We start from the raw sequence: 25353 nt of genomic DNA, 5'->3' as shown, positions 1-25353 counted from the left end.
TTGTTTGTTTCCGGGCAGATCTGCTGTTAGTGGCAGTTTGGGAACCACGTGCAACTGAAGGAAAACCCTTTTTTCCTTAAGCATAAGAGAGAGACTTTTCAAGAACTGGAACACTGACTTAACATCCCATGTTCTGTTATCCCTTGTGTGAGCTGGGTAAAAGGAGAGAAGTGCTGGAGGGGGGGGGGGGATTTGCTTTAATTTTGTTTTGTTATTTTCTCTTTACTTTTAATTCTATTAGTAATAGAACTCTTCCATTGTACTGCAACTGTTTAAGGTTTGTGCCTGCTTTGCTTTTCTCCTAATTCTTATCTCACAGAAGGAAAATAAGTAAGTAATGAATATTTTGAACCAAAAGCACTACATTCAATTGGTGTTTCTGCCTGGTTTCGAACTCAACCCGCTACAATGTATTTGCTCAAAATTCATTGAAGTTGCCCATGTAAAAGATACGTAATCCATGTGTTTGGCTTCAGGCTGTAACTGGTAATAGGATTTTTGAAACACTGGCTTAAAATTATTCAGATCTACTATCATGTTTTTCTGCTACTGGTAGAAAAATCTAAGGATGCTCAGACACTATCCTATGGGGAGAATATCCAACTCTGTAACCTGGATTGGAGAGCACAGTAAAATAACAAGCTCCTCCTCTACCATAATGCACTCTTCTCCATTGTCAGGTTACATCCAGCTTCTGAGTTCCCAAAGGTGCACAGGGAAACACTAACCCTGGAGATTAGCAGGCAATAAGATTAGGTGTGTGGGCACAGGGAGTAATGGGGAGAAACATGTACATCTGTTTAGGAGTCCATATCATAATCTGGCAAGGCTGCAGTAAGATACAGAGATGAGAACAGTCTAGTGTTAGTTTGCTCTAAAGGAAAAAGGAGGAGGTAGCAGAAAATTTAATTTGGAGAAAGCTTGACCTATCAAAATAGACCCTTCATCCATTTTGCCCAGTATTTGCTCTCCAACAGCAGCAGTAGATTTCTAGGGAGAACATGTGAACCCACTCCCTTTAGGGCCCATCTTCCTCATGCTAAACCACAACCCACAAACACTGTGTTTAGGATGCTAAAACATCCACTCCCATTAGCAGGTGTTAATGATCCTATCCTTTAATGTGTCTCATCTTTTTTGAAACTCCTGACACTACCCGGAAAATCTCCTGTGGCAACAAATCCCAGGAGCTGACTACCTGCTCTTTTTTTTAACTAAACCCTTTTTTGCTGTTATAAACCTTACTCTTACAGTTGCTCCCTGGATTTAGTACTCCAGGTTATGATGCACAACTGCTGGTAATGCTGTCATCCACTATCTTCACACCGGCTTTTTATTTGCTGCTGCACACCAAAACACCACACTTACTAATATAATTTGTAATTACCATGCGTTAAAGTAGTAAGAAACAAATTATTCTCCCCCTTTGATTATAGCAATAACTGTAAGTTAAGGCATGTTTGAACATGCCTGATCAAATACTCTTTTAAAGCATTATCCTGACTGATGACAACAAGGACCTCAGAACTGTCACGAAGAAACAGTCTAGCCACACTTCGATCTTGAAATGAGATGGCAGAAAGAATACACATCAAACACTTACATCCTACAATTCCATTTTAATATATTTGAACGCAGCTAATTTTCCCCCAATACTCTGACTTAACAGGATTAAACTTGAGTCTTCTCTTTTAAAACAGATTAAGTTTAACACACAGCTGCAGGCTCCAGTGTTAAGCAGGAACATTATTTTGCAATTGATTTTAAAGAAACTAAACAATTTAAAAAGTAAGTTTTGCTAGTGACTCTAGTCAGGTGAACTGTGAAGAGTAAAAGAATGATATAAAGATGTTAACATACAATTTTTGTTATGTACTTTTAAGTAATATCCATACCTGTTATTTAGTAGAATATTGGAACATTTGATATCTCTGTGCAAAAAGTTCTTCTTGTGGCAATAGGCCAAGCCCTCCATCAGCTGTCTCATAAAAGATTTAATATGATTTTCATTAAAATGAACCAAACCAGATTCCAGCAGTCCCATCAAGTCATGGTCCATATATTCAAATACCAGGTAAAATGCACCTACAAAAAGAAAGGGAAAAGGTAGGAGAAACACAGAGAGAAAAACTGATTTAACAGCAGTCCAAAGCATTGCTGTTGCCTACTTTTTAAAATCAGAAGCATTTTTCATACAACTGCTTACATTTTCTGCAGTATTTATAGCTGTATCTCATGTCAAATGTAATACAGTACAATAAAAAGTTTTAATAAATTGCTGTTCCATATAAACAATTATACTAGTCAAATGTTTGTGAAAAGAAGTATAATTAGCACACAGTGCTTTAGTCTAGACAAACATGTATTCTCCCTACAGCCCTCAATCTCCATCCATTTTATTTCACAAAAAATTAACTGTGCTAATATGTAAAGTTTTGAGAGAAATCTAGAAACAAAATATGTACAAGAATTATTGTGCATTATTGTTCATCTGTCATGACTCAGTGATTAATTTTTTTTAAGATTTCTGTGCAACTGGGTCAGAAATAGGACTGCCCTTCTCAGACTAAAAATACCTGTAAGACAGGACAAAATGAGAAAGCAGAACTAACCTACTAGTAACAGCAGCTCTGCAAAGACAGACTTCATATTTTAAGTTGCCACATGCATACATTAAGCACAAGAGAATGTGGTGTTATCTCATGTTAGCCTGTATAATTTTACCAATAAAGCTATTAAAGCCAAGGCTCTTTGATACATATAAGCACTCTTAAAGAGGAAAAGTGCTGAGTGCTTCAGAAGCAGCAATAACCAATCTCCAAAACAACCATTCCCAGTACAATCTACTTTTTAGTACTTCATTCTTTCCTTTCTTCACCCTGGGACACACAGAACAATGCAGCCCCTGCAGAGCGAAAGGAGCAATGCAGAAACCACGTTCAAGTGGGTCTGTCTACCTTGCATTTCCAAAAGCACCTCCTTAAACCCACCACTAGAAATAGCTTCTGCCCAACGAGAACTCATTACATGTTCTTGCTCCTAAATAAGTTTCAACTCAGAAACTAGTCAAAGTCTTGGAGCAATAAAGAGAAGCCAGCTTGACAGAAGTCATACACATATGGCCGCATTCGGATGAACTGACTCCTTTTCTTGTTTAGTAGCTGAAAAGGGAAAAAAGAATGCTAGGTCCATCTGCTATTGAGGAATAAGATCACTCATACAGTAAGTGTTAAACTTGTAACAACGATCAGCATACATCAGCTAAACCACAGGCCATTGCATAAGACATGCAAGAAGCTCACTGTTTTTGATTGAGGTCCTTTTGTCCTGTTGTATGTTATACAGAGAAAGCAAAATACTTATCATAGAATACCGCTGCTGCTGTGTACAGAGGGGGTGAAATAGGAGGTGAATCAAGCAGGTACAACACAATCCCATCACTTCACAAGAAGAGAAGAAGTATTAAGAGCTATGAATAATCAAAAGTCTGCTGTGTTACTATTTGCATAACTGAGTTCACCAATCCAGTTTACCCGTTCAACACAGAACAGCACAGAGGCTCCTAATCTTGGTCTTTTCAAACTAGATAGCTGGCAATCTGTTGTTGGATCTACTTCAACGACGACTGCTGAAGTATGAACCATGACATATTTTAAAATGCCTCGAAACAAAACACCTGATATTAATGCTGCAGCGTCAGAATAATCCTTCAGAGGATGTCAGTTCAACAAAACTGAATGAATACCAGTGAATCTTGGTACCTTCTTGCTACGGAGTACAAGAGAAAGTTAACTCTGTCATGGCAGCCGGCTGCATGTGTGTACATGACAAGGAGAAAGACTGACTGTAGAACTGTTTAGTGAGAACAGCTGAACAGAGACCTCTTGTTTATATGCAAAGCAGGATCTGTGCCTTGAGCAATTTCCTGCTCTGTCACTAACTCCCAGGATTTTTTCACTGCTATTTATAACCAGCAATCACAATTGGTACCCTTATGCAAGAAGGAAAGCTGACAGCAATAGACTAGACTCATAAACAAAGTAGACTACCACCTGGGAGGTGACATCTGATTATTTACATTCTCTGCAACTCTTATTAAGAAACATACACTGAAACAGTATAAATGCTAAATATTCCTTCCTTATGAGATCAAGAGCAAATGCACAGATTCATTACACTTGTGCATTCTTGCCTATTTCCTAACTACATTATTAATTTTTTTTTTTAAGTAAAACTGGTAGTCTTCTTCATCTATTACAAGAAACTATGAAAATTAGTCTAATAACCTTGGCAATCTTACCATTCAAACCTGATTTTCAGTATTACTCAAGCTATATTTGGAAGTGACTGTAGCTGCAAAAAAGTTATCAAGCAAACTGAAGTGGAACTCCTGTTAATTTATTCCTAGACAAACATGTTGCCCTTTTCTGACAGAAATCTGTTGTTTCCACCAACAAAATGGTTACGTTATTCCACCTGCTAATTTCAGATCTTCATCTCTTTTCATCACGTTGGGGGATTTAATCCTCCATAAAAGGGAAAGCAGCTAGTCATTCAGGAAGAAGAAAACAGTCACGGAAGACATCACAAATGAACTGTGCACAGGCAGAAGTGTGCTTACTACAGCTTAGTATGAGTTCAAGTTCACACCATACTTTAGTTCTATCAAAACAAGTGCTGCACAAATATCCGTATCTCAAAAAAGGAGAACATAACAGAAAAAATAACAGTTTCTTCTTTTATGAGGGCAAAACATTTCATAACTTGGAGGTTACATTTTAAAATCACATTTTGCTTGATGCTAGCTTTGCCCAGTCCCCATTCTGGGAAGTAGTGTCATAAAAACACCTAAAGCTCTCTCACAGAAAAGTACATGCAATTCAAATGAACTCAGAATTACTCACTTGACTTTAAAGTTCCTCATCTTACTGCTGTTGTGTTAAAGACCTGCACTTCCCACCTGTGGGGTGGGAGAAAGCCTACAGTCCATTTCCACATGCTGCAACAAAGCACTAACAGAGGGGTTGTGTCCTAGGTGCCTCATTTCCTTTACTAACACCACACAGCTCATCTACTTTCCTTCATCTACTGAGATAATCAGAAACCTTAATGCCACTACATGTTGACAGAGCAGCAGCTGGAACAGTTGAAAAGTAGGAACACTGCCTATTTCTGAATATGGGATAAGAGAGAGCAGCTGAATCTGTTAGGGAGGTACACAATAAATAAAGGAGATTCACATGGATGGAAATAACCTTCACCTTACTCCTTTTGTTTGCACTTAGAAAAATCCACCTTTCTGACCATTTTGTCAGTTAAGACTGATGGGGTTCAGCAAGTGAGGTACCAATTTAGAATAATTAAAGGACTAACACATCTGCTCCTCTTGGTCATATGTTTCAAGTCATGGAGCTCTAACAGAAGCAGTTTCTTAACACAAAATGAGCTGGGGTATAATGCAGTAAAGGTATGCATACAAGAGTGGTAACTCAACAACACATGGCACTAATGATCTTCAATAAACAGTGGATTTTCTGAGAGGCCAAAAAATCCTAACAAAACATACTTCACGTTTTTGTGACACAGGCAGGCTCTGGATTTCTTTGGACTGTCTTCAAATCACACAGACCCAACAAAACAGGGTATCACTTGTTCCCACAGATAAAGTGCTTCAGACTGGAAGGGGAGGGTGGTGGTGCAGGGAAAAATGATCCAAAAGCCTCCATAGATGATGGCTTTTAAGCAAGTTTTCCAAATGTAATTAATAGGAAAAGTGTTCAGTGTTTCTCAAAATATCTGATTAGATAGAGATTAGAGGAACCAGGAGACCAGAAATGCCTTATTACATGCAAATTTAAATTCAATTCTGGTATAAATTCATTACAATAGTATCTTGAAATACAGAAATGCTTTAAACAAACCCCACTATCCCTGCCTCATTCAGTGCATAGTACATACAATGCTGAGTTGTGAAACAGGTTTCCAACATTTGTTCTGTACTCAGTTTTCAAAATGAGACCCCATCAGATTTTCATTTTCCTAATAAGCCTCCCCCAGCTTCTTCTATGCAATACATAGATTATTATTCCCCTTGATTGATTAAATATAATCAGATTACATTTACTCTTCTATTTCCTTAACATTTCTTTTCCAGTACTCACAATATACTATTTCAAGAGTTTTAAGCAGGATTTTATCAACCACAACTTGAAAACTAAAGAAGAAATTGTCCACCAATTCCTTGAAGTTCCTTAAAGTTCCTTCAATAGACATTTGCCTTTTCTTTTGACTCAGGTTTTATTAATCCATTTTCTAATTTCCAGAACAACAAATACAGCCATAGCTACTGAATTAATCACCTTAAGACTAAAGAAAACATTGCTGCTATACTATTTTTTTACATTTTCACCCAATATTAAGTTTCTATTTAATGACAGTGTTATTCTCCCCTTTCAAGTTCAACTGCATTTTCCTCTTGCAGGAACTCCACATATATTCTGAAGCAGGGATACAAGCCAAGGGCATACAGAATCCCTGGGAGTAAATAGTGTCCTTGTTTCCTCACATAATATAGGGAAATAAGAAAAAAACCCCCGAACAACTAAACCAAAAACTTAGAGCAAACAAAAATCTTTGATTAATAATCAGAGATTGTTCTCATTTTGACATATATCAAGTTGAAAAGCCACACAATTAGGTCTGCACTCATTCCAGACCAAAGTCCAGTACAGCACACATAAATGGGAAGCACCACTCAAGCAGACATACTATTGCTGGTAACTTAGCTCTAGCATGAAAACTATTTGGGTAAGTTTCTATCAGCTATTTTGGGAGCAGCAAGGCAAACCGTAGAGCATTAGAGGTTTCTGAAATATGGATCTCTGCTTTTACTCAACTTCCTAGGAAACACAGACAAAACTAGCTACCATGTAATGTTGACTACATGACTTCTGTCACAGGCTCCTTCCAGACCACAAGATTTTGGAATAAGTACTCCCTGATGGCTGTGAGAATGTTACTATGTACAGGTTACTGTGTACTACAGTCAGTGTTCTCCTGTACTACAGTACTGTCAATATAAATACCAACTTCATGCCTAAAAAAGTTTGCTCATTTGTACTGCAAATCAATTCAAAATTTCATCTAAAGCAAACTTAAATCTTAAATTTAATTACAGAAATACACATACATAAAAAAAGTAATTCACACACACAAAACTCAGAAAAAAACCCACGCTGCAATGTTAACCAGATCTTTTATTACTGGTCTCCATGTCAAGTTTTACATCCTCCCTCAGGTTAGCAAAAAGTGCCTATCCCAATCAAAAGGAGGAAGGGATGTCAGGCAGTACACTTACTGTGTTTACATTCACAGCAACAAAAGCTAAGGCATTTTCCATTTGTTTAGTAAAAAGAGATCATGTCAATCCCATAGCTAGACTGTTTAGCACTTGCAAAACATTTTACAGCTGTTAGAGGCAATTGAGAACTGAAGAACCATCTCAAGTACCCAAAGTAAAAAGATATACGCCAAAGTCATATAAATGATACACTCACTAAGGAAAAAAAGCCAGAACTGACAACAGCCCAAATTGAGAAGGGTGTTTTCCCAGTAACTCATTTTATAACTAATAAAGTGGCTCAACACATGAAAGACTGAATACAACCTCAGAGTCACGAGTTCCCATTCCTAAGTTTGTGTGTTCACTTATCTCCTTCTGAATGATAGGTAGGTGAGAAAAGCCTACATAAGAAACATATAAAATGGATATCCCTTGCGGCCACACCCAACATACACGTTTTGCCTGTCAGTATTGTGCCTGAGAATCAAGATGTTACATTACCAATTAGTAATCAGTAATGCCATTCTCCAACTATCATCAAGCACGTCTCATGCATAATGAAGATTGCAAAGTTAAAAACTTCTGATCTTCAGTATACAGATCCACGTATCACCCACTCTGCTTTGTATATGCCCAACCCATACGATTATATGCTGCCTAAGGTGCCGACTTCCACTAATGGAGAGAAATGCACGTAGAAAATTTGTAGCTACACTGCTCCAGTGTGTGACACTTCTTTTTCTAATGGTTAGTACAGAAAGAAGAAAACCAGTACTATCTATCAAAGCTGTTCCTGTCTTTAAATATATAGTCCAAGCTGGCCAGGATAAAACACAGATATAATTTCTTCCATTTTCTTTGAAAATAAAAAGATGTTGAAAATACAGAGACAGACTTTAACATGGGGAACCAGTAATCCTCTCTTTTCCAAACTTTTGAGTATGTCACTTAAAAACATGTAATGCAGCTCAAAATATTGGGACAAAGTCGCACAAACCACGCCATTGCTGGCTTACAGTCCAATGTTACTATCTTAAAAAGCATCCTTAAATCAAGCGCTGTAAAGTGGGCCCAACATTTACATTACTGTCAGAAAAATGAATGTACTGTATATTAAACTACTGAGATGCAACCAAAAAAACAAACCCCACACTGTCTTAAGTGAAAAAGCAGATGAGTACTATGTCAGGATATGATACACCACCTTAGAAACAAAATTAACTTCATTCATACTAACTAGAAAAACATGTGATAGCAAAAATGTTCTCATTCCCTACTCTTACAAGTGGGATATCAGCAAGGTTTTCCAAGTCATATTTCAAAGCTATGCTAAGCATGTAATATACATTAAACATAAGCATGTTCATCATATGGGCAAAACACCCTGCTTTTAAGCTCTGCCCGTTGTAAGATATCACTACCACTTTTCTAACCCTTCCTTGTTAAGCATCCTACTTTTGCATTTGCAACATTTTACTGTGGAAATGACTGAATATCCTCCCACTTGCATTCATTCCCTGCACAGACTACATTTGGCCGCAACTCAGCTATAAATCCCTATCCCACAATGAACTACTCATTAGAGAAATACAGAATACAGTGCCTAAAAAAACCCACAACTTCCATCTTTATACAGACAAGATATAACAGCAGTCTCATTGTCCCGCAAATGTTTTCAAGAAACTATCAGAACTTACTCAACTATCAAAAATTAGTTCTATTCTAGCACCTCCAGAGAAGCCCGTGCCCTTGTAAATTTTCAGAAAATGTAGTTATTTTAATATGCTGTTAAATAAGAACAAGAAATTGAATCAAAAGTAATATCAAAAGCACAAATACAGACTTGGACAAAAAAAACCCATTTGAAATTAGACACAGTTTGAAGTACAAAAAAAGTAATTTACTATTCAATTCTAAACATGGCACTAAACAGAAAGAAAGAAAATTCATTAATGAGTCATTAAGTATTAAGTCAAGACTCAGTGTGGTCTCATTAGCCAAGTAGGTTAGACCTAATTAAAACTTAGTGCAAGGTTCACATACAAAGACTAAACTGGCTGCTGCAGACTGCCAGGATTTTGAGTGGGGCCTGACCACTGAACCTGCACAACTCTCAAGAAACTCTTGCTAGATACTTCCCACTTTTAAACACAATTTAAAAAAAGCATGGCAGTGCTGTATACCCCTTGAGTACTATACTCTCTAAAGATGCTACGAAAAAAATCCAAACTAATTCCTGCTTGATATCCACCTTCTGAATCATCACATCACCTGGTGTTTCAGCTGGCCATGCAGTACATACAGCCTTTTCTACCTGCACTGCTGCTGGGCATGCTGTATAGAAACTCAAGGAGGGAGAGCAGGGAAGGACGACAGGTACCACATTCCAAGCACTCTCCTAAGCCAAACTATGTAACAAATTGCCCACAGCACACTAAAATATCCCCAAAATGATAGGTTTTCAACACCTAGACCTAAAATGAAATGCCTCCAGTGGCAAGATACCATTCCAATATCAAAAGTACCAAGCAACAACACAGCACGATTTTCACTCTGCTTGATTCTCTGGACTAAGAAGGTTGAAGCAATTCAAACAAGACAGACTTAAAACTGAAGGAACCAGAAGAGAAGTCTGCATGTCTTCTACTTGGGGAAGAACACTACCACTATACAAGTCTTGCTTTTCATTCTTTTAATTTACTCTTCTCTTAGCCCTCAAAACACACATGCTCAATCATTAAAAAAGTAACTGAAGAACAATCCAAATAAAACCAAGGCCTAAAATGAAAAACATCTCTTCAGCATTCAGCCTATTATACTCTAAATGGTATGAGAAAGTACTAAAAAAAAAAGGTTAAACAAAGCTTACAATTAAGAGCTTCCTATTATTGCTGACCTCCCTAATCCATGGGTGTCAAGGAGTCAAACATCTGTTCCTCTACAGCAAAACCAGAATCAAGCAATACATTTTTTATCCCACAAAATATTTGCACAGAATGTTTCTATAAGCAAAAGGCATAGCTGAGTTAAATAAGCAACTTCTTATAGTATTTAAATCAAAATTAAAATCCCTCATCATCACAACTTGCAAACGTATTTTTTAATGAAGCGTAACTTCAAATCCAGCATAGCAGACTATCACATTACAAACAGTCCAGAAAGAGCCACCCTGTTAGCATACATACCTTTGTCCTTCTTGAAGTCCAAAGCATCTTCCTTATCTGTCACTATTTCCTTCATGTTGATAATGCTTTGATGATTAAGCTGTCGAAGAATCTTAATCTCTCGAATAGCTGTAATTGGAAACCCTTCCTTTTCATTATCCAGACGTACTTTCTTCAGTGCTACCATTTCCCCTAAGAGAAAATGTAAATATACCCATTAAGATTAGCAACCAAAACATGGGATTTAGTATTGACTTGTATGTTTGTTTTTTAAAACCCTGATGCTTGCACCAAGCACTATGCTGAACAGAAATCAGCACCACAGAGAGAAGCAAAACTACAAATGAGAATTTTCAGCTACACACTATATCCTTCTTCCTCCTGCACAACTCACATATCCCGACATTCTACACCATGTCTACCAGTAAAGAGCGATCATCAGCAGAGGCCTGTGACTGCTCTGGATTTCTTAATACTACATCAGCACAGATCAGAACGCATATATCTAGCCAGAAATACTACGCAGTTCAAGATATGAGGCAGATCACTAAAGAGTTCTCAAATTAATTAGCATACCTTCTACAAGCATAAGTGGCACTGCCATTTTTACAGTGAGGAGATTTTTCCCTTATTATTTTACTGCAGGGTGGTCTGTATCAAACTGGATTCTACAAAACAGCAGGAACATGATCCATGCATGATGGAGGATATCTACAGATTATATACGCTAGTTCAATCATTTTGTTCTTGGAAGTTTACTGGTGTGTCTGGGAAGTTTATTGACAGCCCAGATATCCTCAAAACTACTTACCCTACACTAACTTACATGATACACTCACAGTAGATCACATTCCAGCACACACAACCACTTGCTCTGAAAGTCCATTACACAGCTTCTTCTAAGGTATCTCAAAGGACATAATGCCACTCTCCACACAGGATTTGAATCTAAAGCTAACAGCTTTGCTTGCTGTATCTGTACAGACCCAGTCAATGCAGAAAGCAACAACTTCTATGGGAGGTTAAGAGATGACTGTGACGCACAAATAACCTGATGTTTGCCAAAGAGGCAATATGGTTATGGCAGGATTAAAATGCAAATGTGCAAAGAAGAGAATCCCAGTAGATCCTAACAATGATTTGCAAAGGTTCTCAAGGTAGAGGTAAAAACCTGTGACAGTTCAACTAGAACTAAAGTTTGCAAACTGAGACAAAGACAGGTAAAGAATGAAGAAGGAATTATAATGACACTGCTTATTCTTCTGGAGATCAGAAAGAAGGAACTGAGGTTGGTACGTGGTCCTATGGGATTCAGTTCCTGCTGAAGTAGGAAACTGTCCAGCATTCAAAGCATGCACAAATAAGTCAGAAGGGCAAGCAGTCATAGAAAGAACTACTAACTGAGCATAAAACAATCACACAGCATACTGCATATATAAAGAATTTGGATCATCTATTTAGATGTAGTGACAATACTATGTATGCTAGTGGTGACTCCTTGCTCATTTCAGCAGTAGTTTCACAAGAAATTAAAAAATGATGTCACTGTTGTAAAGCCAGTTATACTGCAAGAACCCCCCACATGCAACTCTTCAGGGCTGTGTTGTACAGCAGCAGATTCTCCTCGTACTATGAACTACTGACTACTGGAGTACAAACAACAACCAAGTTTTATGCATAGCTTCTTTCACAGTTACATCCCTTTACAAGCTTCATTACTGTTTGCCATCCTGTCTAGGGTGACATTTAGTTTCCCTAGGATATTTAGCCTCTCTTCTTTACTAGTTCAACTTTATACAGAGCGTCAAAACTCAAGAAATAAGAATTAGAATTTAAGACTACTTGGATTGATTTCAGCCACAGCTTTACAGATAAACGATTTTCCAATGCAGCAAACAGTAATTTCTGATTTAGACAAATGATAGACTTAAAACTAAACACACCAACAACTAAAATCCTTCCAAACATGAGAGGGCAGAATACCACAGATTTTACTCAAACAAAAACCAAAACCATCCTGGTAATGTAAAATTGCAGGATTACATTTACTTTTTTTGAACTTACCTGTATCTTTATCTCTGGCTTTGTAAACTTGCCCATAAGTGCCTTCACCAATAATACCAATGATATCAAATTTATCCACACAGCGCTTTCCCCAGTCTATTTCTTTTTCTTTTGTTTCACCATGTCGTGGTCCACATATTCTAGAAAGCAACAAACATTTTTAAGAATACAGCTAGTATATCTAGGCATTTTCTTAACTCTGAAGACACCCTCAACACTAACTATTTGAGACATTATTAGTTAAATGTCTTATTACCATTAAGTGGCAATAAACCATGCCGTTTGAGTCAAGCCACATAAATATTAAAAATATCATTAAAAAGTAGAACTCTTTTGACAAGAATATATTTTAAAGAAACTATGATCATTCCTACTTGCTTGATAAGCTTTAAAAAAAGTTTAATAAACATACTTTGGTCTTCTCTTGCTATGTAACTGAACTGCTGGTTTCTTTTCTTCAGGACTTTTGGGTACCTCAGCTCCTCCAGGCAACTCAGGTGGAAGTGGCAAGTCTGCAAGCAGATGGCGAAGTTTCTTCTCCGTTTCTTTAACTGACTTCACTGAAAGATTCTCTCTCAAACTATTTAAAAAAACCACAATTTGCTAGTAAGTTGAAGATAGTGGAATATTAGCATAAAAGAAAAACTTATCAGAATTATTTTTTTAAAAAAATACATTCTAGACTGTCAATGCACCAACATTTGAAATCTCTCCTCTTAAAATTTGCAGGACTTGGATAAATGACTCACAAATAGCTCTTTGGAAGATGCACAGTTAACTACCACAATTCTACAGAACTGTGAAATCAGACCTTTTTGGTGAAAGCTGAGCTCAGATGACACAGGGAGCCTTACCAGGCCAGACTTCTGCCACAGAAGCTTCTTTCCAAGCTTATGGCCTAGACTATTAAAAACATTTAGAGCTCAGGTGCTGCCAGATATCAGAAGTATAGTGGTAAAACCTGTACTCTGACTTCTCATATAAGAGAGAAAATCTAACTAATCCAGTTCTCTCCAAAACTGGTCTCTGTAGATAATGAGCTTCATGCTTACATTAACACTGCAGGGCATTACAAGGCTGTCCACATCACCTCATTTACAAATTCTAATTGCATACTTCTGTTGAAACACTCCAGATTCAACACATTTCTAGTGATCAGCATGCATATCAAGTGGGAAAAACAAAATCAGATGAAAAAATGACAATGTTTTTCTGACACAGGTTACTGATACCTGATTTTTAACCAACCATAATTAGGTAACAGATACTAACCGTCCATCTCTGTCTTGAGAAAAATCCCCAAACACATGTACAGCAATGTATTCTTTTAACAATTACACAATGATCTTAGAGATGCTCTTCCCATTCTAATGGGGAAGCATAACTGCTGCAGGATTTTTTTTCTTAAGTACATGGTTCCATCTTATCAGATCTTCCTTTAGTTTAGCTAGATTTGTTCAGCTACTGCATTAATTTTAAAGCCACGACCATCTCTAAACTTTATATAATTACATAATTGTTTCTCCCCTACAGCACTCTCATACAGAATTCACTCTTAATTTCTGTCACTGTATCAATAAAACTTAAGTCATGCTTTGAGGGGACATTTTCCAAGTTAGCTGCATTTGCCAAATCACACTATTCATCCTTCTCTGTGAAGGTTTTTCTACAACTTCTTACCCGCTTAGTTTCATAGATAAAGCAGGAACTTCTCTAAATGGAAAGATATTGCCAACTCCCATAATGGAGAATGCATACATTTTTTTCTTACTTTTCTTGCAATTAGTAATCCTTACATATGCAAAGCATTCCAGTTTTCCATATGTTTATGCTTCTCTGTGAAAACTGAACACTTTTATGTCTTTTACCACTTCCCAAACTGCCACTGCCCCATTTTAAAGAAGCATCACAAGGAAGCATAGACTGCCCTCATCACAAACATAATGGTTTACATGCTAAAAAGAATAAACCACCTTTGTGCAGTGGATGTAACTGTCATGGCAATAAGAAACTCTTATTTTGAAGTTCATATTATTTCTCTCATAATTTTTCCCCAAAATTTTCAATATGAATGAAAGCATAACATATGAAAGGTTCTGAAACAGATTTAAAAGAAAATAGAGGCAGCCAAGAGCAGCCTTCTTTTTTCAGGTCTGCTAAATCACACATCATTGACAACCAGGACAATTTTCCCTTTCAGCTAACCTATACTGTGAGGTTGCAACATTGATGTTCCCTTAGGTTGGTTATTTGTGGGTTTATGAGATTCTTACTGAAGGAACCAGAGAGTTCTGCACAGCATCAAGCTCAAGCCTTCTTTGTTGACAAAATTTCCCCATAGTAACTCTGAGCCCAAGGTAAATACCTTTGCCCTCCTCTGCCCTTAAAAACATTGATCTTCTTCCTTTGATGACTTAAGCTTTATCATGACTTGTATTTTCTGATCCGAAGTTTATAACATCCTATAGGCAAAACTAAGCAAAGCATGAAAGACATTATATTACTTCTCATTAACCTTTCTAATGCAGCTGTTTGCAAGCAGTAGGTATTTTGTTTTGAAAGGAGAATGAGCCCAGTGCTGAAAGAACCACAACTTAATTATAGCTTAACTCCTCAGTTTACCTAACTTAAAACATGTGATCCATTAAAATATAATAATAATAATAATCAGAAGCAATCAGCCAGCTTCAATATGAAATCTCACTTCATATTGTTGCAATTAATACTGCAATGCCAGTCATATTTAGTTAAACTAGTTAAGACTAGTTTTTAGTTAAAACAGTAAATCTTGTTCACAGTATCAGGATTCTCATTTACCTAGAGAAGACGGCTTTGTCACAAACATAAATGCAATCACACCTTTGCTACACCATTATTACATTTGCTAGAGTTTAATGCTGAAGGGCAAGAAATGATTTCTTTTTTACTAGTAAAAAAAAAAAAATGTAACTGTCTAATACTATGTTAGGTTGTATTTATTTCCCAAGGCCTCCTATGCACCCTCAATGTCTAATACAAACTTAAATTACTAGCAAACACAAGAGAAATGTTTACACCTCTAGCTAAAAATTTCTGGCTTACGTGCGAGGTGATTTCTTGCATACATGTGAGAGGCATGCAACACCTTCAGTAAAACAAAAAAACAACTTCTCTAACAGCATCATTTTCCAATACAAATCACAGCACATATTCTCTGCTAGGACTACGAACAGACTTAACATAGTCTAAATTCAGATGACACTTGGAACACAGAAATTAATTTCTTCACTACAGACCAATTTTTACACTTCAAAATTAATACAAATGACAAGCCATGAACCTCACTTCTACCATACATATTCAAAATAATACTTATCTTTGAAATAAAATACACTAAAATAATGCCCAGCTATAAAACAATTGCCTTTCAAAGAGAATCTTTACTTCAAAACCCAGCTAAATAAAGAATTTTTACATATTGCTATTGAATTCAACTTTTCCCCAGAAGTATATGTTCACACCAAACTTGAAATCTTGAATTCTTGAATGCATTCTTTCATTAGTCCCAAAGCTATCATATCCCAGCAATTTTTAAAATATTTCTTTAGTAGACTTTTTATTGAAAGATTCCTCTTAGACCAAATTCTTCTTTTTTCAAGAACTAATTAAATTATTTTTAAGATCAAATTCCTTCACTAATAACCACCAGTTAAACAACTGAAGAGCAATAACAAATTAAATAATGCATAGGCCTGATCCAGCATATAGTTTTATATTTATTTTCCGAAGGAAATAACAACAACCACTATATAAAAAGGAACAAACAACCCCAAAAGCAAATCTCCGTCACAACTCACCTATCAGTTTCTTTATCTTCAGGCAGTGTGGGAGGCAAAGGCAAGGGTGGCAGTGTGGAGGTCGGTAGTGCAACAATTCGATCTTTCTCCTTGGCTACTACACTTGGTGTATTCGGTTTGCTTTTCTCTTTTACAGGGACTGGTGGCTGTTTCACAACAGCCAATTTATTCTCTTTCACTGCTGCAGGCTTCTGTTTAGTAATTTTGTCTGCAATTAAATTATTTTCGGCTTTTGTTTCAGGAAGCGAGACCTTTGCTTTTGCCTTGTCGTTTTTCAGATTTGCACTGCTGGTAGGAGAAGGTGTATGCTCAGTTTTGATTTTCTTCAGGTCCTTAACATTGTTCACTTGAGGTGCGCTTACAGCAGTGTCAGTGTTTCCCTTAGTAGGTGTTGAAGTATTGGAAGCTTTTGCACTGGCTTTCGCTGCCTCAGCAGCTCTTGCCTTTTTGTTTTTGTTCAGCTCAGCAGCCAGGCTACTCTTCAGAGTCAATGTACTAGGAGAAATACTTGAATGACGACTTCTGGATCTAGACAATCTGTGTCTGCTACGAGACCTGGAGTGCCTCGATGAATATGGACTTCTGCTTCGAGATTTTGCTGATCTCCTGTTTCAAAAATTAAAGATTTCCCCAGGTAAAATTAATTCTAGTTGGTTTCCCGGCATATCTACTTTTTTGACAAACTACATATTTTAAACCAACTATTATCACCATGCTCACAGAATAAACAGAAGTCTATGAAATAGAAGAGACCCTGCATTAAAAACATAAAAATCTACAATTAATCAATCAAGATTCTACACCTTTTTGTTAGAAAACATGAAAACTCTTAGGTGTAGTTTCTCATCTCACAGAACTGCAAAATACAATACTTATATAAGGCAAGAAATGTTCTGCTTTCCTCACTACTTAAGAGATTTTTCTCTTTAAAAGAAAATCTCAACGTATGCAACTTGTACAAACACCTTTAGCGTGTACAGTATTTGAGAAAAACTCAATTGACTACATAGTCAGAATTCAACAAAATGAAATTAAAATTACAAGAGAGACAAGAGAAATCTAAACAACACTGAAGCATTAATTGTAGGAACTTCTGAATTTTCACTTTCATAAATATCATTAAGTTAATTGAGAAAAAAGGGAATAATAAAGACTGCAATGTAGCCAGCTGAAAGACAGCTTTCCTTTTTTGAAATCCAATTGTACAACTTCAAAAAAATCCAAAACAAACAACCTCCCCCCCTCCCAAATAGCCCAAGTACCCAGTATTTGTTACAGCTATTGACAAACATAACCCACAAATGGGCCTATGCTATAACTACATCTGAATGCAGACATTAATAGAAAGAAAAAGAAAAAATCTAAGCCATCTACAAAATGATAGCAAGAAAATTACCTTACAATGAGGATGGGGAGGGGCAATCTTAAACAACTACTGTACAACAATACCATTTAATATGAATGACTTTTCATTCAAAATTTCAAAGGGATATTCTAATTTGCCTAATACTAGTTTTGAGTCAGTTCTTCAATAAGAAGGGAAAAAAACTAATTGAGCTGAAAGGCATGGAGTAAGTAAAGTAGCCTAATCCACTGCTACCACATAGTAATGTTATGAAATAAATTAAATTAAATGTAGGGGTTTTAATCCATTTTACCATACCAAGAATAACAAAGGTATTCATCAGATTTACAAGTATTTTCTTGATTAAAATTTGATGAAAATCTATTTTGCTTATTGTTTGAAGGGGAGGAAAAGCATACTCAGGATTAAAAACACGCATATTCATCAGCTGGACAAAGAAAATTGTATCAAGCAATAGCCAAAATAAGACTTCCTGAAGATACAAGAATTTCAGAGTTCAAAAGATAACACAGTGTATAGAGGTTGCCAAAACCAAAAGAAACAAAAAACCCAGACCAAACCAACAAAAAAAACTAATCCCAATAAACAGACAAAAAGAATGCCAGCTACAATCCCTATGATCAGACTACCCATCCCACATCAAATTTAATTTTACTGACAATTAAATCAATTCAGTTTTAATTATCAACACAAGAAATTACATCTCAATGCTTCAACTGAACAAATATTTAATCTAGTACAACAGCGTTTCTTTTGCGTGCAATATTGATTGATTTCTAAATTCACACTCTTTTCTTTTTATAATGCAGGAACTCTTACCCGATAAAAAGTCACTGAGGTCAATCAAAAAGTGGCTGAAAACAATGTGTATGCACACTGTATAGTACAGCACAAGCTTCAAAATCCTACAGGTGAAATTGATCCAAATGGCTAGAGACTCATGAAATTAAAAAAAAAAAATCAAATCTCAGATGAAGATAACTCTTGGAAACTAGCACAGTTCAATTCTATGCCAGGAAACAGATTTTATAGGATTTTCTGGCACAGCAGGGTAACAATGACAGTAACAGTAATAACAACAATAAAATAATAATCCTAAAAGTTTTTTACACTTTAATCAAAAGCCTTTAATTTTAAAAAAAGCCTCACAATTCTAACAATTTTCAACTGAAATCTAATGTTTGGTTCACTCAGCAAAGAGTGAATGCTCATGTCTAGTAAACACCAAATAAAATAATATTGGGCACAAAAACTGCATTAAAAACTTACTTCTGCTCCACTATGAATCCTGTTGCTGAAGTAACTTTTGCCATTATTATTTTGAAAATCTAAGTACTAAATCCCACAGAAATTTTTCAGAGGTTTGGCCAAACAGGAGTAAAAATAAAAAGGTTCAAAGTTCCATTATACAGAGTTAAGATGGAGTAGCAGGAAGGGAAAAAACCTAGAAAATACACACAGTTTAAATGCTAGACTAGAGCTCTCCTCACACTGCTGTCTCACTTTCGGAGAGGAATTACTATCTCAAACCAGAGGTGTTACTGCTGCAGATCTGCACCCACTCTGGAATCAGTATAATGACATTTCTCCAGCATCAGGCAGAAGCTAATAGTCCCCATTAGTCCTAAACTGACTTCTATAAACGGTGCATCATTTGCAAGGATGTCACTGACCTGTCTTGGAAAAAATTTCCTTGCACATCTTGTTCATAAATCAGCTATTTCAGACTGACACTCCCTCCGATTACCTGTAGAACACAACCTCCATCCCAAGTACTTCACTGCAACCGGTACTAAACTTAAAACATGTCCTAAAGGTCTCAAAATGAGCCCTGTTTCTTTCATAAGTATGATTTGGGGTTTCTTGTTTGTTTTCATCAGTACCTAACAAAGACAGTAAGCATATAACTAACAGAAATACAGACATAATTTCAGATGCACTACAAAAGAGAAGCAGCAGCTTAAAACAACACAGTTGGTGAGACACCAGGCCTGATTTTAAGACTGGTTCTGTTCCATTTTGGTACAAAATAAAACAGCTTCATTTAGCTCACTACTAAGGATAAAATGAAAAAAATCTGTTCAAGTCAGTGACAGCAAATTTGATCATCTGATCAGCAGCCATAACTAGGAAAGGAAGAGGCAGTTTTGAAAACCTAGTTTTGAAAACCTATAGAAAGTTTTCTATACTTTCTTCAGAAACAAACAAGAATTGACAGTGGATTGATGTCTGTACTTTACCAATACCAGTCAAGAGAGTTTGGGACATGAACATGAATTTATGCAAGCTCAGCTAAAAAAACCCCAAACCCAACCATCATCCATCCTGGGTTTCATACTCCACATGACAACTGCATAACTTTTTCATGTGGGAGACAGCAGATACGCATGCACGCAAATATTTCAGTCCCAGTATCTATTACGGCCCCTAGTAGCAGGTCAAAATGATAGCAGTCGAGTTATGAAATACATTGACTGATTATAATCTCTGCACTGGTTTAATTTTTCCAGGAATTTTTCATTATATATGTCAGAAAAAACTATTCTATTACCTATATATAGTACCTCTAGCATCCCAAAAGCCTTAGCAAGAATTCCTTGCTGTACCTGAACCACTGAGCTAGACTCTAGAGAATACAGCAAAAACATTAACATTTTCAGCTAAACAGACAAATCCTGAATTTTAAGTAAAAAGCAGATTTGTTGAAGTGCTAGTTATTCAAGTTACAATGATAAAATCTGCTGTTTTCATCAGCCTAATAATCCTTTCAAACACTCAACTATCCCTTTCTTTCATCTGTGTAGTTCAGAAGTCCCAACAGACCAGACAACTTATGTACAAGTTTTCACCTATAAAAATAGCACAAACCCAAAAATATGGAGACATTTACAAGCTTTCCCTCAAAAGCTTATACAGCACTCAGAGTGGAGAATAATTGCCTTATACATAATAAAACCAGCCAGCTCACTCTGTTCAGACCTAACATTTGACATAAAAGATGAAGTCACAGCAGCACAGAAATGGGCTCACACAACAGCCAGTGTCTGCCAGTTAACAGGACACTGACCACTTAGTGAGAACCTGAAAAAACACCAGGAGAGACATCTGAAGTACACAGTCTAAATCTTCCAGCAGGACTCTAGTAAATGTGTGTGCATGCATACACATATATATAAAATGTGACATTATCTGACATTTGACACCTATTTCAGATGTAGTCAGCACCTTGTTTTTAACACAGTAAAAAGGAACAAAAGAACAGTGGCTGCAACTGCACAGACCTGCACTGCAAACAGCAAATGCACTGAACAATGCAATTCAAATTTCTCTTCCTGAAGTAAGGCAAGATCAGGAAGTTTACTAAACCTAAAGGCCACATTTCACTCTCTTAAACAAAAGCACCAGCATGTGCTGGTAACACACAAGGGGAGAGGCTACTAAGAAGCCTAAGTTACTAAGAAGGTAACTTTCCTTCTATGCTTCTTTTCCCTGTTTGCATCCTGAAGTTCTGCCCCATTTATGAGCACCTTTGCCACTAAATGCAGTAAGAGTCTTCTATCAGCATCTTGAATTCAATTCACAGAAGTGTAGATCCCTACAGAGAGGACAACTGCCACACTTCATGATACTTCTAAAATCCCTTCTGAGCCATATACAGATTTCAGTATGTTTTTATATACAGAGAGGAGAAAAAAGAAAACTAACGTGCCTGAAGACCGTAAGTATCAGCAGGGTAAGTTCTAAAGCTGCTTTGTTTCTTCCCTAGATATGGCAACAAAGAAGCCTGGGAGCACAACTAGATTAGATGCAAAGGGACATGGAAGAAATTACAATTTAGCTAGAGGTATAAAATAAAAGCAAAAAAACCCCAAACCGTTAAGACATTATCTACAAACCATGTAGACAGATTTAAAGAAGGTGATAGAAGAAGAAAACACTAGTAAGAAAGTCACCCTTCCAAACCAAAACTCTACTTTTCAGAACAAGAAAAATAATGCCTTTTTTTTCACCCTTCGAGCACAGAAAAAAAAAGTTGGTTTAGGCATCACTGATCTTTCTTTTTCATTTTTTGGTTTTGCCTAGTACCCAACATTTCTTAAAACAAACAGGTATTCACTGTTGTTGGGGTCTCCTCTCCCCGCCGTGTAGCCCTGGGAGAGGGGCCCTGAGGGCACAGACACGGGGTTTCCCTGCCCCTGCTCAGCCTTGTTCCCATTGGTTGGTTTGTGTTCCCTGCGCGGGCAGAAGGACCCTTGGTCCCGTGACTGGAACAGTTTCCTGGGCAGAGCTCCGGCCATGCGGCTGGAGAAATAAACATCTCTGAAACATCTAGCAAGAATCTGTCTGTCCATATATATTTCCTTTCCACGGGACTCCTGGTTTGATATATGCGTGTTGCAGGATCCCCACTGCAACATAATGGTGGAGAACTGTGCGCAGAACGATCCCCGATCCCTAAGCGACTGATTTGTGTGAGTAAACCCTGGAAACTTTGGGTGCCTCTTCTTGGTTTTGCTTTGCTATTCCATATCTAAACTATGGAGGAACGGTGGGAAGACTCTTGGCTCTCAAAGCCGCATATGGACATTTATCTTAAACTTGAAATGATTCTTGAACAACGATTTGTAAATTTTAGCTTGATTCAAGCTCAAAAAGAACTGAAACACTTCCTGGCATGGTTGTTAAAGAACTTTTTCTATGTTTCTTGGGATTTAATTCTTATGAAGGGCTCTTGGAAAACCGTTTGGACACAGTTAATACTGGAGTCAAAATATATGCCGATGGAAGAATATTTTCATGAATATTATTTAGTTACCGAGACTGTTGAGCAATGTCAGCTGTGTCCTGGCGAAGGGAAGCCTGGCGCAGGGACCGTGCGGCCCAGGCCACGTGCACCGAGCGCTCTGCGAGCAGCAGCGAGGCAGTTCCCGCGCGCGGGCGGAGCCACGCGAGCCGCAGTGTCGGTGGCGGAGCGAGGTGCGGCGGGAGCGGCGGGACCCGGTGGTGCCCACACGGCCCCGCGCAGCGCGTGGTGGAGCGAGCCCCGGGAACGCCTGACTGAGAGGGGTGGTGCGTGGGCGGCGGCTGGTGGCGATGGAACGGAGCCGCGCCGAACCGAAACATGCGCTGGAGCAGGGCGCAGGGGGGTCATCGCTCGGGGGCCCGGCCGAGACGTGGGTGCAGCGCCTGGCAGCGGCAGCGAAGCTGCGACCAGAGGAGGCGACGCACGGAGAACTGAGGGGCGCGGCCCGGCCCGGCCCGCACAGCCCCGAACGCGACCCCGGGAAGAGCGCGCAAGCACCAGCAGCCCCGACAATTCCAACACGGGAGCGACCGAAAGAGAGAGCAAAGACGCAGCGAGACAGAAAACAGCAGCCACTCGGAAGAAGGAAAAGATCATAGTAACTAAGACCTTAGGGATAGTAAAATGGTATAATGTTAAGCAAAATTATGGTTTTATAACAAGGCGTGACAACCAGCAAGACATACTCGTGCATAGAACTGCTATTAAAAAGAATAACCCTGAAAAATACATCCCAAGCTTGGGAGATGGAGAGGTGGTGGAATTCAAAATTGTGCTAGGTAGAAAAGGGTTACAAGCATCACAGGTCACTGGGCCTGATGGTGTTCCTGTAAAAGGCAGTATATATGCAAAAAATCGTAGTCATGTTAGACATTGTAAGCCCTCCCTACAGTCTCCTAATCCCACCTTTCCCTTTTACCCTATGTCCTATTACCCCCAGTGTATTCCCAATCCGTTTTTTCATCCATGGTTTCCCTCACAAAACCATGCTTTTGCCAATTGTTTCCCCAAAAATCCCTTTCCAATGCCGAGTGGGGGATGAAAAGGGGGAGGGAAGAAGTTAAACCCCCTCCTGCCTCAGTTTCCCCACAAAGCATGCTCAAAGAGTTCTGTCTCCCTTCTGTCAGCCCTAAGATGTTCCACAGAATCTGTTTGGACATTTAAAGACTCAGGAGGGTGGCTTGTTTTGTTTTGAAACTGTTCTTGTTATGTTTATCCAGTTGTTTTCATTCTCCTTTTATTAAAATAAAACGGGTGAGGTGTTGGGGTCCCTCCCCTGCCATGGAGCCCTGGGAGAGGGGCCCTGAGGGCACAGACACGGGGTTTCCCTGCCCCTGCTCAGCCTCGTTCCCATTGGTTGGTTTGTGTTCCCTGCGCGGGCAGAAGGACCCTTGGTCCCGTGACTGGAACAGCTCCTCAGCAGAGCTCCGGCCATGCGGCTGGAGAAATAAACATCTCTGAAACATCTAGCAAGAATCTGTCTGTCCATATATATTTCCTTTCCACGGGACTCCTGGTTTGGTATATGCATGTTGCAGGATCCCCACTGCAACACATTGTTTCTCTGCTTCATACAACGTACTTAGTCACTTTATAAAAAACTACTTAAGAGATCAAAATGTTATGAATTACAGGTTTCAAAACTGTTACAATATTTCTCCTTCCTGATAGGCAACATTCTACAGCACTTCACTGGCTCACTAATATATTACCAAACAGTAAATTTACTTATTTATTTAACAAAGAAAAAAGTCTACTGATATAATACCACTTACATTTTCGATCAGAGAATGGAAGAACTTCAAATAGTAGCTTAGAGTGCTATCGTTTACTACCTTGATACTTGAAACCAGAGAGGAAAGAAAACTGTTACCCATGTCAGATTTCCAGGAATATGTTCCATTCAGTTTACACAGTTTTTCTTGCCATGCTACTTTTCTAGGTGTTTCTTTCTGTCCCCTTTCAATACCCCCTTAATACAAAAAAAAGGTACATTCTATTGACAAATCAGAATGATCATGTGTTACCTTCTCGTGTTTCTAAACTTGAAAACCTCTTTTCTTCTTAACTGCTTTAAGAGCAAGCTAAATCCATCATGATGGTGGCCAGCTACACATGACCTACCTGTAAACAATTTTACCGTTGAAATACATAAGTGTCTGTGAGCTGAACAAGCAAACTTTGTCAGTAACTTTTTGATAAGGCATAACACAAAGAGATTAAAGAGAACACGAAGGCAAAACCAAGAAACCTAACACTCCAAAGGAGGTTAAAACAAACACTGTAGCCCAGCTCTTTCTTTAACTGGCAGGTAATGCTGGACTACTGACTAAGCACTGACATCCTTCCCTGCACAGCAAGGTCATAGTGTATTTGAAAAGAGAGACCTAAATTGAATCAACTGGCTTCACTGCAAACCTTCCAAGACAGTTACAATCCCTTGCTAACATAAACCACCTTGACAAAACATTTTCGTTCATAGTACAGCTTTTCCGTGTTGCTCTAGCAGGCAAACATATAGTTCATTTCTTTAAGCCATTACAGTAGTAGTACTCTTTCACTTGATACCTTATTCATTAATTTCATTTATTTCCTCTAGCCCCTAGTTCAAGGTTACATTCTACACAACTCTGCAACCAACCACCTACTCAGCTGCTTTGTATATGAAAACTACATAACCTGCCTTACTGATTCAAACTGCAAATCTTTAAAAGGATCTCAAATACATACTGGAAAGCTCTGAGCTTGGCTTTTATCTGTTTCTTGAACCTGCTTTA

General features: G+C 38.0%; 1 protein-coding gene across 1 annotated transcript in view; it reads right to left on the bottom strand.

Moving 5' to 3' along the window:
* CDK13 (cyclin dependent kinase 13) overlaps window positions 1-25353 on the bottom strand; it is a 50967-nt gene that overhangs the window by 20349 nt on the left and 5265 nt on the right. The window contains 5 exon segments of the mRNA XM_039571087.1: window positions 1896-2085; window positions 10528-10698; window positions 12571-12710; window positions 12983-13150; window positions 16407-17012. Coding sequence (XP_039427021.1) covers window positions 1896-2085; window positions 10528-10698; window positions 12571-12710; window positions 12983-13150; window positions 16407-17012 — 1275 coding nt within the window.

Source organism: Corvus cornix, chromosome 2 (genome assembly GCF_000738735.6).
Source record: "Corvus cornix cornix isolate S_Up_H32 chromosome 2, ASM73873v5, whole genome shotgun sequence".
Lineage (NCBI taxonomy): Eukaryota > Metazoa > Chordata > Aves > Passeriformes > Corvidae > Corvus > Corvus cornix.
Note: the sequence above shows the minus strand (reverse complement) of the source record. Positions and strands in the feature narration are given on the sequence as shown.